At 36.8% G+C, this 12,756-nt stretch overlaps 2 protein-coding genes across 2 annotated transcripts; both read right to left on the reverse strand.

The window, feature by feature from the left end:
* Positions 1-199: 199 nt before the first annotated feature.
* On the reverse strand, positions 200-4,949 carry LOC127152863 (myozenin-2). Its single transcript, XM_051093728.1, has 6 exons — positions 4,805-4,949; positions 4,524-4,612; positions 3,732-3,895; positions 2,436-2,598; positions 2,160-2,343; positions 200-640 (listed from the first exon to the last, which is right to left on the reverse strand). Exons 2-6 carry the CDS (start codon positions 4,588-4,590, stop codon positions 457-459), a joined length of 762 nt encoding a protein of 253 aa, XP_050949685.1. The 5' UTR covers positions 4,591-4,612; positions 4,805-4,949; the 3' UTR covers positions 200-456.
* Positions 4,950-7,297: 2,348 nt separating this feature from the next.
* On the reverse strand, positions 7,298-12,728 carry arl3l1 (ADP ribosylation factor like GTPase 3, like 1). Its single transcript, XM_051093200.1, has 6 exons — positions 12,586-12,728; positions 12,282-12,425; positions 9,375-9,491; positions 9,163-9,213; positions 7,996-8,181; positions 7,298-7,912 (listed from the first exon to the last, which is right to left on the reverse strand). The coding sequence occupies exons 1-6, from the start codon at positions 12,601-12,603 to the stop codon at positions 7,865-7,867; spliced, it is 564 nt and encodes a 187-aa protein (XP_050949157.1). The 5' UTR covers positions 12,604-12,728; the 3' UTR covers positions 7,298-7,864.
* Between the last annotated feature and the right edge of the window lie 28 nt (positions 12,729-12,756).

A 12,756-nucleotide genomic window follows, 5' to 3' on the forward strand; every position in this document is an offset into this window, starting at 1 on the left:
GACAAAGAATTGGTTGCAGTGACCAACAATTACCAAGTGGGGGCACTATTGACTATTTCATGCACCTGAAGTCTTTATTTGTTTGTGACACTTTGTCCTGTTGTCCTACACCGCTAGAATATTCCAGGATTCATATTACATTTCGTGCTAGTGTTCATCTCTTCTCTCTTTTCTGAAAAGAATGAAATGTTGTCCTGAATTATTTTTAAGACTTTTCTTTAAGTGTACAGCTGTCTGGTTTGTGGTTACATTAAAGCTTCACATTTTTAAATATTGTGTGAACAATTATGTAAACATTATTATAGCATGTTAATAGACAATGTATGTAAACTTTCAATTGGTATTTGATGGCTCAAAATGGCTCAGCTCAGCTCACAATTCACAGTAGCAGTTTAGGCATTTGTCATAAATTCAGCCTTCAGTTGTAGTTTGCCAAAATCGTTGAGTATGCCAGGTTCACATATCAGGAGACTCTGCACCGTGCTGAGTGCCCCAGCCCCGTGGAGTACGGTTGAAATTGGGCCGATGGCACATCGTGTCCCAGGTCAGGTGTGGCTCTGTGTGAGCCTGCAGCATCTCAAAGCCAGGTAGCGGCAGAGTCCTCACAGTACCTGCCGTCCCACCAAACGGTGTAGGAGCTCTGTGAAGAATGACAATTATTTTTGTTCATGTTGCTTTTTTTATTGCTAAAAATAGTCTGACTTTCCCTAACAGCTGAGTGGAACAAGCCTTGTCTTTTTCACCCACATACTGATACATGAGCCAGGACCAGCATAAGGTTTCAAGACACAAATTCCGTTTTAAGGCCTGACCTTAAAACCAACAATTTTTTGGCAGGCAGCCTTCCCACGCTGGACATGCTAGGAAGTCTTTTATGTATACTGTTACTAGTAGTGGCTGATGTCCTTTTTTAATTCAATCACCATTTTCAGGGACCTTTGCTACTTGCTACTTACTTGCTACTGTACTTATTAAAGTGATAGAGAAATGGAATTGGGAGTGATTCCTGGGGAAAAACTACTTTACCCATGTTTCCAAAATCAGGGACCAATCAGAGAAATTGCAGCAAAAGAACACATTAATGTCCTATTTGCTTCCGTGAAGCACTGGAAGTGATGTAATCAACCCCTTATGCTCCCAAACTTACATATTTGTGTGTGTGTGTGTGTGTGTGTGTGTGTTATATGTAAGCCGAAAGCTTGTGTTCCTTCCCAATCCCCACTCTCTCCCACTTTGCTTTCTGTCCTCTTTCCAACTGTTCTATCTAAATAAAGGCAAAAATGCAAAAAACAATCTTAAAAAAGCTCATATTGTTTCTAAATGCATAATAAACATTAAAAATATCTTTCTCCATTTATTTTTTTAGTTATTTTTCATTTGCAATGCTTCAAAGGATTGTAGTTCTTTTAAGCAAATTCTTGTACCTTTGATTTTTTTGTCCAATTTTCAAATACTTTTTTGCTTCAAACCAAACGTAGGTTATTTCCATAATCTGAATTATGTCTGATGATTTTCAGCAGGATTTTCAATGGGAAAATAATTTGCCAGCGTTATTTAATAGCTTGTGTGGCTATTAGTAGATCAGTAGAAAAGCAGAGTTGCTGCATGCAATGACGAATAATTCACAATTAGAAAAGGAATGTGTGTTTAGAATGGAGGTTCTCAACTCTGGCCCTCAAGGTCCACTCTCCTGATGATCAAACTCATCTGCCTATAGCTTTCTACAGAGATTATTTTACTATTGTGAGACGAGAGGGTCTGTATTACTATTGGAGAAAACAGTCAATTTGGATCATGTGTGCCTTGATAAACAATCACGTTACAGCCTAGACCTCTCCTCCATTGATATCCGTTAGAAAAAAACTGTGTTTGGTCTCCGTTCCCAAACCAGAAGCATTAGCCGTTACACTTTTTTAGGCTTGCCTTCTATTGGCTTTGCTTTCTAGCAATACTGAAGACCTTGTTTAGCTTGTTCAGGTGTGTTTGATTAGGGTTGGAGCTAAACTGCAGGAAAGTGGAGCTTGAGGGACAGATTTGAGAACCTCTGCTTTAGAAAGTAAATGGAATTAATCTTGGTTTCAAATTTTAATTAAACATTTACTTCATGCTGAGTTTACTAATGAGGGTGAAAGTATCATTATGTTGTGATTAATTTGTACCTGTTGAAGCATTTGTAGTTGGCTGGGGTGAGTTTAAAAGGTGGCTCAGGCAGATGGGTACTGATGTTAGCCAACAGCGTCTCACTGTCAATGGGTTTTTCCTCCCAGGGTGATTGGTAAGACTTGGGGATCACAGTGACATTGAACTTCTCAGGAGGAACCTCTTTCAGAGGCCCCCCATAACCTGTGTGGGAAAGATTTTCCTTTGACTTTGAGAACAACAGAAACCTTAATGTACTCATGCAGAATTAAAGATAAACATTGTGCTGTATTTACCAGGTGCAAGCACACATGGGTTTCCTTTCTTAGCAACCGTGTGCTTTAGTGTGGTGACTAAGCTGTTCTTTCCAGGCTGGTTGATGTAAACTTCAGAGGTGAAGCAATCACTTCCTTTCTCTCCTTGTGTGGCATTCTGGCCTTGAAGTGTTTCCTCTAAGTGCTGGACAGTGTTAAAACATCATCCATTATTACTAAACCTACATGCTTAAAAAAAAAAAAAATCTCCAAAGAATCTTTCAGTGAGCAGTTCTTAAATGTTTTTTTTTTTTTTTTTTTTTTCTTTCTTTTTTCTTAGTGTGAAGAACGTTTTAATAATCTAAAGAACCTTTTGTGAAATGTACAGGTGCTATTAATGTTTAAGGTTCTTTATGGAACCATACTGAACCAGTGGGGTTAATTACTTCAGGGGTGTCCAATCCTGCTTCTGGAGCCTGGGCCTGCTGGGTTTAGCTCCAAACCAGCTGGCTGGAAGCTTTTAGTGATTATGAAGACCTTGATTAGCTGGTTCAGGTGTGTTTAATTAGTTCAAGAAACTCTGCTGGAAGGTGGTCCTCCATGTATAGGATTGGACACCCCTGAGTTACTAGTAGATTTGCTCACTTAACATCTTTAGTTTTGCTTTGGGGTGTCCAGTCCTGCTTCTGAAGGGCCTTCTGGCAGAGTTCAGCCTCAACGGTAATTAATAACGCCTAACTAGCTAATCAAACTCATCAGGGTGATTAGAAACATCTAGGCAGCTGGTTGGAGCTAAACTCTTCAGGAAGTTGGCCCTCTAGGAGAAGGAAAAGACAGCTCTGGTTTCACATTCAAACAGCTTTCACAACCCATTTTACTTCTGTAAAGTAAAGGTCTTGCAACTCTGAGTGAAACAGGATATTATATTAGAACAAAATAGGGCGGTACTTGATTTTATCCATCAGGATTGATTGGATCATAAAAAGTGGGTGTTCCAGAATAGAGCGGGATCTGAATGTGAGTTTGCAGTCGATTGTGAAACTTTCGATTGTAAAGAAGCTTTTTTGACATAGAGGCAGAAGAGCAAATTCCCCCTCAAGACAATTTCAGCATATCTCAAAGGTAAACTTTTTTTCAGACATGTTTTTTTTTTTTTTTTTGTTATTATTTCCACAGTATTAGTTAATCTGCATAGAAATAGTCTTGCCCAGCTATTTGTCTACTGTTTAACATTGGCGCCAAATTCGTAAACATTAATTTTATTGAAACTGGAAGTAAACTGGATCAATTCTAAATCCATGTTGACATTAACCTGGTGAACACAATAAGATATCTTACATTGAGGTGTCTCTGTGCTATATTCTCCAAGGTGAACCTCTCCACTCTTTTGAGTCTCTCGTGAAACATTATAGATCCTCTGTTGGACAGCAGATTGAGCTCCTCCATCATCAGATCCTGAGGAACACTGATCTTCTTTCCCAGGTTCAAACAAGCTGATTTACCTTTACAGATATGTTGCGATGCATTGATATTAATCACAGAACATCTATCTTTTATAACATGTATTACAATGTTATAAACTAGTAATTACACCACTATAAACTAGTAATTACAAGTCATTATTCTGCAAGTTTAAAAAAAACTATTCTTTTTATAAACACTTTCAGGTTTTCTTTAATACTGTATGATCATTCATTATTAATGTCATCAAAAGCATGTCTAACATTCTCTGTCATCATCTTTGGCTCTCCAACCATGAGCACAATATGTACGACTGTGATTAAATCATTAAATTTGACACAGGCATCTGGGTGTAACCTCAGCATGCTGTTTGTTCAGTAATGTTTAAGAGGGTTCAGATCTTTCCCAATCAGGCGTGGATGAGTCATGATCTCCTGGAGTAAAGCGTTTAGTCTCCTGCTGTCATATTACATTACAAATACCCTTACTGTTTGGGAGCTGAGTCAAAGCAGTTGAGACATGCCAGAGCAGAAAGTGAAAATTTGGCTCTTTACAGACTGTTTTGCTTTTTTCCCCCCTCACACATCACAGTCCTGTTGCTTTCAGATGAATTCATTGAATTAGTCTTATCCATTGAAATGGCATGCTGTTTGAAAAAACCTGTCTTACCTCCATCTGTGTCTAAGCACAACTCCTGTTGCTCTTTCTTGTGTACGTCAGTGTATGGCACAGGCATGATGATATTAATAGTGTCCACCCTTCAATAAAACCAGTCCAGTAAGATTAATAATTTATTTTTTTCCCACTAAATGAATCTGATTTGACCTTTTCTTTATGATAAATACATATGTATTCCTCCTTTGATCTCAAATCGGGCCTGAAAACTCTTGTTCAAACTGAGCCGCATAGATCACAGAACAAACCAATCCTTTGATTACAGCAAAACTTACCAATTTAAAATCCTGTGTTCGTCTTTATGCAAGCTTAGATGATGTATCCCGTTCCGAGGTAGAACTGCTTATGTGAGCCCACATCAGACACACTGTGAACCTTCTTTTTTGCCCTGGTTAGATCACTGTCTTATTATAGCAAGTGTGGTGTGTATCTAATGGGCTTGGATTAGCACAGTGGTGTTTCAGCATCCACACTAATGAAAATTTGATCCACTGGCCATAATACTAAGTGCGCAGACTGGTGACCGGGGAGGAAGGCAAGACTCTGAGTCATTTCCAATTATGTCTGCCTCTGAGGTTCAATACCTTTTGCTGAAGGCATGCCAGAGGTTTTCTTTTTAGTGTTTGGCTAAATAGAGTGCTGCAGGGAGGACATTTTTTGTAGGCCAAACCTGAAAATAAGCATTTTGTCACTTCTGGTTTGGACCAAAGGTTTTTAGAATGGGTTTTTGGTTAAATACTCTTGCATCATAAAATACATCAGTAATACACCACTTGTGATTGTTTTAAAGCTCTTACTAAATGGGACTACAGAGGTTGTTGGGGAAATTAAACGACACAATGCAGAACAGGTAAACTCATCTGCTTACTAGTATGCTTTCACAGTCTCTTTGTGTTTATAATTATGCTCTTGCAAAAACTTAAACTTTATTGGATTTTTTAAATAAAAACTTACAGAAGCTTAATGGTGGTCATATGACCCTAGTTTATGAACTTAGTTTAGTTTTTTGTGATCTTTAAGTAATTTTGGTCTTTAAATGCAAAATACACTGACCAAAATTATAAACGCAACACTTTTGTTTTTGCCCCCATTTTTCATGAGCTGAACTCAAAGATCTGAGACTTTTTCTATGTACACAAAAGGCCTATTTTTCTCAAATATTGTTCACAAATCTGTCTAAATCTGTGTTAGTGAGCACTTCTCCTTTGCTGACATAATCCATCCACCTCACAGGTGTGGCATATCAAGATGCTGATTAGACAGCATGATTATTGCACAGGTGTGCCTTAGGCTGGCCACAATACAAGGCCACTCTAAAATGTGCAGTTTTATCACACAGCACAATGCCACAGATGTCGCAAGTTTTGAGGGAGCGTGCAGTTGGCATGCTGACTGCAGGAATGTCCACCAGAGCTGTTGCCCGTGAATTGAATGTTCATTTCTCTACCATAAGCCATCTCAAAAGGCGTTTCAGAGAATTTGGCAGTATATCCAAACGGCCTCACAGCCGCAGACCACGTGTAATCACACCAGCCCAGGACCTCCACATCCAGCATCTTCACCTCCAAGATGAGACCAGCCATCCGGACAGCTGTTGCAACAATCGGTTTGTATAACCAAAGAATTTCTGCACAAACTGTCAGAAACCATCTCAGGGAAGCTCATCTGCATGCTTGTCGTACTCATCGGGGTCTCGACCTGACTGCAGTTCGTCAATGTAACCGACTTGAGTGGGCAAATCACATTCGATGGAGTCTGGCACTTTGGAGAGGTGTTCTCTTCACGGATGAATCCCAGTTTTCACTGTACAGGGCAGATGGCAGACAGCGTGTATGGCATCATGTGGGTGAGCGGTTTGCTGATGTCAATGTTGTGGATCAAGTGGCACATGGTGGCGGTGGGGTTATGGTATGTTATGGACAACAAACACAGGTGCATTTTATTGATGGCATTTTGAATGCACAGAGATACCATGACGAGATCCTGAAGCCCATTGTTGTGCCACGACCGTCACCTCATGTTGCATGGCCCCATGTTGCAAGGATCTGTACACAATTCCTGAAAGCTGAAAACATCCCAGTTCTTGCATGGCCAGCAAACTCACTGGACATGTCACCCATTGAGCATGTTTGGGATGCTCTGGATCGGTGTATACGACAGCGAGTTCCAGTTCCTGCCAATATCCAGCAACTTCGCACAGCCATTGAAAAGGAGTGGACCAACATTCCACAGGCCACAATCAACAACCTGATCAACTCTATGCGAAGGAGATGTGCTGCACTGCGTGAGGCAAATGGTGGTCACACCAGATACTGACTGGTTTTCGGACCCCCCCCCGGACCCCCCCAATACAGTAAAACTGCACATTTTACAGTGGCCTTTTATTGTGGCCAGCCGAAGGCACACCTGTGCAATAATCATGCTGTCTAATCAGCATCTTGATATGCCACACCTGTGAGGCAGATGGATTATCTTTTAGTTGGACTTCAGCACTACTTCCGCACAATTAAAGTGCATTAAGTACAAAATTAGTTGTTCCAATTTAGCAGACTTTAAATATACCAGTTTAGAATATTAAAATTACAATTGCAGGGTATTTTTATTAAGTGGTGTACATAATATGTAAATGTATTTGTAGTGTACCTAGCATGAAATACAATTTATTTTAAATACGTTTTAGTGTATTTATTTTTCACTTTTCACTTATTTTTGTTCAAATTAGAATCAAAGACAATCCTAAACAACTAGAGAAAATTTAATGTCACAATTTTAATTCTCATAATCATACACAAGATGTCCACACAGAATATTCATAGAAACTACTAAATCCAGTCATACTGAGACAAAAAACAAAACAAAACAAACAAAACAAAACAAACAAACACAAAAAAAAAAACAACAAAAAATCATCTTACACAAAGTACAAGAGATTTGCTCTGTTAGAGATAATTCTCTGGGATGACAACTATCAAAACAGCTTAAGAACACTATATATTTGTGATAGATACACAGATGCCTCATCCTTATTTAGACTGCAATCTGCTTGTGTGAAATTATGCCATGGTATGTCATATTTCTCAAAAAATGGACAGCAAAAGCATGATTTACAGTTTTTAAAGAAAGCTTGTTTAGTCAGAGAGCAACATAAACTCTCTGTATAAGAGCATAAGAGAAAAAAGAGGGAATTGGCAGCCAATTTACAAACAGGAAGAAAGATCATTAATATCATTAATATGATTAAAAAAGAGTTTTCCTGAAGTAAATATTTTATATGTGGTTTACATTAACAGAAGAATCAGAGCAATTGTACAAAATAACACTTGGAATAACCAGATTCATTTCTTCTTATTTATAATATTGTTGCTGATCCAGTTCATGCCATCCTAAAAGAAGAAGAAGAAGAAAAAAGTGTTAAACTATCCCTATAAGTGTAAAATTGAAATAAATTCCCTATATATTTACAGACCTGTACACCCTCACCAGATACGGCAGAACAGGCCTGAATCTGCCACTCTCTGTCCCGGTACGTGTGCAAGTTGAGGCCCTCAGCAATCTCACTGGCCGGAGAGGCTGTGGCCAGGTCCTGTTTATTGGCAAAGATGAGCAATGGCACACCCTTCAGGTTTTCCTCATCGATGAGCTCTGAGAGCTCCTGTTGAAGAAGATCAACACAGAGGAGTCAAAGAGAGTGTAATCAGCACCATATAGAGGTTGGCATTCAAGTACTACTTGGCCTATACTATGGATGTATAGCATGTACACTAAAGATTAAACCCAAGATGCCCTTAAAATGTCATTGGGTACCAGCAACTGTTTCCATATTCTTAAAAATATCTTCTTTTGTGTTCAACAGAAGAAAGACATTTGGTTTGGAACAACTTGAGGGTGAGTAAATGTTGACAGAAGTTTATTTTTAGATGAACCTTTTAAAAATAGGAATTCTCCTAACTGTATTTAATGTGCATTCATACATTTATCTTAAGATTAGTGCTTTTTTGTATCTTCAAACTCATTGATCATCATTGTATCATCAAACTTCATTTTGTTGGCTTGATAAAAATGTGTTCACTTCTCATTTCCACCGGTTTTCTGAGTTATTCTCTAAAAAGCTTGCCGTTTATACGTAAGAATACCAAATTAGTTGTTAAAAAATATCTTTTGAATTTCTCAGGAGCAATAGCCAAGTAAAATTCCCCTGATTGTAACACTTTGATTTTTACAGAGGGGAAGTAAAAAATTTGCTTAGGGGACAAGACCAAAATAATGTAACTCGGGCAAATTTGAACTGGCATTTCAACACTCTTCAAACTGAGGAACTAATTAATGACACACAATAAAAAGTTTAAAGCTATTAAAATGTGTCCTTTAAAACTGGAATCTGGAAAGATTGTTTTGCTTTTCCTTTTGAAAATCTAATACAGTAATCAGCACAGATACATAGATTGAGATCTCCTTTGATCTGTGCTGACAGCTGTTTCAATTTAGTCTTGAGATAAAAGATATACAGCCTGTGCATATTACAAGTGAAAGAAATTAGGGGTGGATTGCTTGACGCATATATATTTCAGATAAAATGTTTTCAGGAAAACAAAAGAAGCTGTGATTGTCACAGATTGATTTTGTGTAGTCTTACCAGCCCTGTTTCCTCAAATCTCTTTTTGTCTGCACTGTCAATCACATAAATCTAATAAAAGGGAGAGAGAAAAAAAGACTATTAAAAAAAAAGGGCTTTTTGACTGATACACAAAACAGAAATGTTATTACATATGTGACTGTAAATACTCTTACAACATAGTCAATGCCAATAAGTTAACTTCAGAATTTTCCGGAACACTGCTGTCATACCAATAAATCTGTGTTCTCCAGGTACTTCTTCCAGAATGGTCGAATCTTCCTCTGTCCTCCAATGTCCCACACATTCAGCTTCATGCCATCACAGGTCACACTTTTAATGTTAAAACCCTGAAAAAACAATATTAGCACATGATAAAGCTTTAGATATTTCTTCCCTTTTTTCCCCTGTGATTTATGAAGTTAATATGACTTTATGTCTCATAGTTGTGACTGTATATATGTTATATTGTGACTTAAAACTTTCGCTTCAAAATCATAATGGGAGAAATAAATATTACAATATCACAATTTTGTATTTATCTCGCACTTAACTTAAATCTCCCAATGTGACTTTAAATCTCACAATTGTGACTATATACCACAGTTGCAACTATCACTTTATACCTTAAAATATGACTTAAATCTTACAAATTTGACTATATATTAATTGTGACTATAATTTAAAAACTCACAGTTGTGACTTGATATTTTGTAATAGTGACTTTGTATCTTATATCTTTAATATTCAACTTCTCAAATATCAATATATAATCAATATCTAACAATTCTGACATGCTAATTCACACCTATGCCTTCAAATCTCACACTGTGACTTTAAATTTCACAGCTGTGATATGTTATGACAACTGTGAGATTTAAAGTCACATTTTAAGATGTGAAATTTAAAAACCCACAATTGTATTATGATATCTCATAATAGTGCATAATGCATCTTCATATCTCATAGTTGAAACTATATGTATATCACAGTGTGAATTTACTCTTATTTTAAACTTTATTTCACTGTTCCCTTATTAGTTTTTAATGAGGCAGAAACAGGCTTCTGTAATGAAGGCTTGATTAGGTCACAATTCTGACACCATAGAGGCACAATGTATTAAAACTCTCCTAGTCTAAATTTATCCTGCCCCTGAGCAGCCTCCAACTACTGAGACTTTATGGTTAAGTAATCTTTAACCGTGGGATTAAAGACACTGTTGTGGTGCTATTCTTGGAGAGGATCTTCTCTCCCCACAGGCCTCAGCTCTTTACAGCTTTAACTGGCTGTGGCATTTAATGTCTGTTAACAAAACACATGCTAAACAGCAAATAGTCTCACATAACATCTAGGTCCCAGGATATTTTAAGTAATCAAGTAACGGTGTACCAACATCTTAACTAGTAGCAAGCTGTGCACAGCGGAGTCCAAAAGAATCCATGCTAAATGTTGGGTTAACAGCCACCAATTGCAGACACTCTATAAACTGAAGTTACATTAAATCAATTATATATGCATTCAGACTTTTATAAATTGATATTAGAGATTTTTTTGTCACATGTGTTATCTCTATAGTTGACTTCATGCTAATAGCTAGCACTAATACACACAGTGATGGCATGCTCTATCCCTGACCTCTCAACAGTAAACGGAGCGGTAAACCAGACTGACTACATTTGATCCTATTAACTTTCTTGGAGGATTGAGATGTTATCATGTCTATTTATACCATTTATTTGGATAGTAGTTTTTTTCTAGGACTGTCAATCAGGTGGTTACCTAGCAGTAATTGTATTCAATAGGTACATTTTTTTTTTTTTTCAGGGGTTGTAGGTGAAACTCAACATTAAGTGGATCACTACTGTTACACATACAATTAAATTAATATTTTTTTTAGGGGGTCAAAGGGCAAGGCTGACTGCAAGTGCTGACTACATTTAGCCATCAGCAAGGCTGACTGCAAGTGCTGACTACATTTAGCCATCAGCAAGTGCTGACTACATTTAGCCATCTGTCTTATAAAGGTTAAAATTGTACATCATTTCTAAATGGAAGTGGTGTTCACCTCAGACTAAAACAAAGGCTATTATGTAAAAATAAGCTGTGTTCAGACAAAATAAATTTTCTGCAAATTGCATGTAAAGTGAAAAAATGTATTATAATATTATTGATGGGACTAAGGATTAATTGACTGATAGATTGATTTGTTTGTTTGTTTGTTTTAATATTTTAATAGTATTTTTATTTTATTTTATATTTAATTTTCATAACCACAATAACAATTGCGTATAAGAACTTAGTCCACTCATAATTGTGACAATTTCACTATTTCACTTTGTATGTCATTATGTGTTTTATGTTTAGTTGTATGTCATATTCATATTCTCCACTTTAAAAAAATACTATTATATTATATTATATTATATTATATTATATTATATTTATTATATTATATTATATTATGTTATATTATGTTATATTTTATCATATTATATTATACATTTTTCATATTTCATAATTTAAAATTTTATCTCACAATTTTTTTTCTCTTTCTCTTAGGCAGACCCCAAAACAGGTAATCCCCAAAGACAATGATTATGTTGTAACTTTTTAATTTTTTTTTTTTTTTTTTTTTTTTTTTTTTACTGTACTATTCATCCACAGTCTGCCCTCTTTATCACTGATTAACCTGATTCATCCATTTTGGTTGTACAGACTACTGTTATCCAAGATGCAACTAAAGATACACATTTGTTTCATGCCAAAGAATGACTTTACCACTATCATTTCTAATTCTGTATGGTATCTGAAGTGTAACTGTCAAAGGCTTTGAGAATATTTATACTGAATTTGTTAAACAGTAAAGCAGCACAAGAAATGTGTTAACATTTCACACCAGCTAATAACTTCACACCTTTCAACAGCCTCAGCAAATTGGGCTGAATTACTCATGAGACATTTTTTTTGCCATTCATAACACATCATTAAAGAGTAAATGTACGTTCTGGAATGGCAGAGGGCTGTGCTTCTTTTATAACCACATGTGTAACACTTTTTTTGAACAAACATATTAAGAAAGTGCAGAAGTAAACTGTAAAAAATCGAGTGCTTTGAAAGCCCCTCGCAGCTGCTCTTCTCACCTGAGTTGGAGTGATGGTGTTCACATCTTCGGAGGCGAGTTGTTTTAACAAAGTGGTTTTCCCAGCATTATCGAGACCGAGAAGGACTATCCGCAGCTCTTGCTCTGTAGTGCCTTTTAGCTTCTCAATGACTGAAAACAAACCCTTGAAAACAAACATTTGTGCCTAAAAGATCTCTTTAAAGTTTCATTTTAAGTTTCAGGCACATCTATGCAATCTGCTATTCTTCACAGCGATGTGTATAACATTAGCAAATATATATTTTTGATCCAAACAGGCCTTTCAAGCAGATCAAAACACTTACCTTTTGGACTTCTCCCATAGTGCCGTGAATTTGTGGTAGGAAGAGGATGTGGAGAGAGATGAAAAGGCGCAGCTACATTCTATGTGGGATATATCCAGGTAAGTGTTAGGTTTTCTTATCAGTCTACTGTTTCTTGGAACCACTTCCCTCAAAATACTTGTTCTTCACTTC

The sequence above is a fragment of the Labeo rohita genome, chromosome 21 (genome assembly GCF_022985175.1).
Source record: "Labeo rohita strain BAU-BD-2019 chromosome 21, IGBB_LRoh.1.0, whole genome shotgun sequence".
Classification (NCBI taxonomy): Eukaryota; Metazoa; Chordata; class Actinopteri; order Cypriniformes; family Cyprinidae; genus Labeo; species Labeo rohita.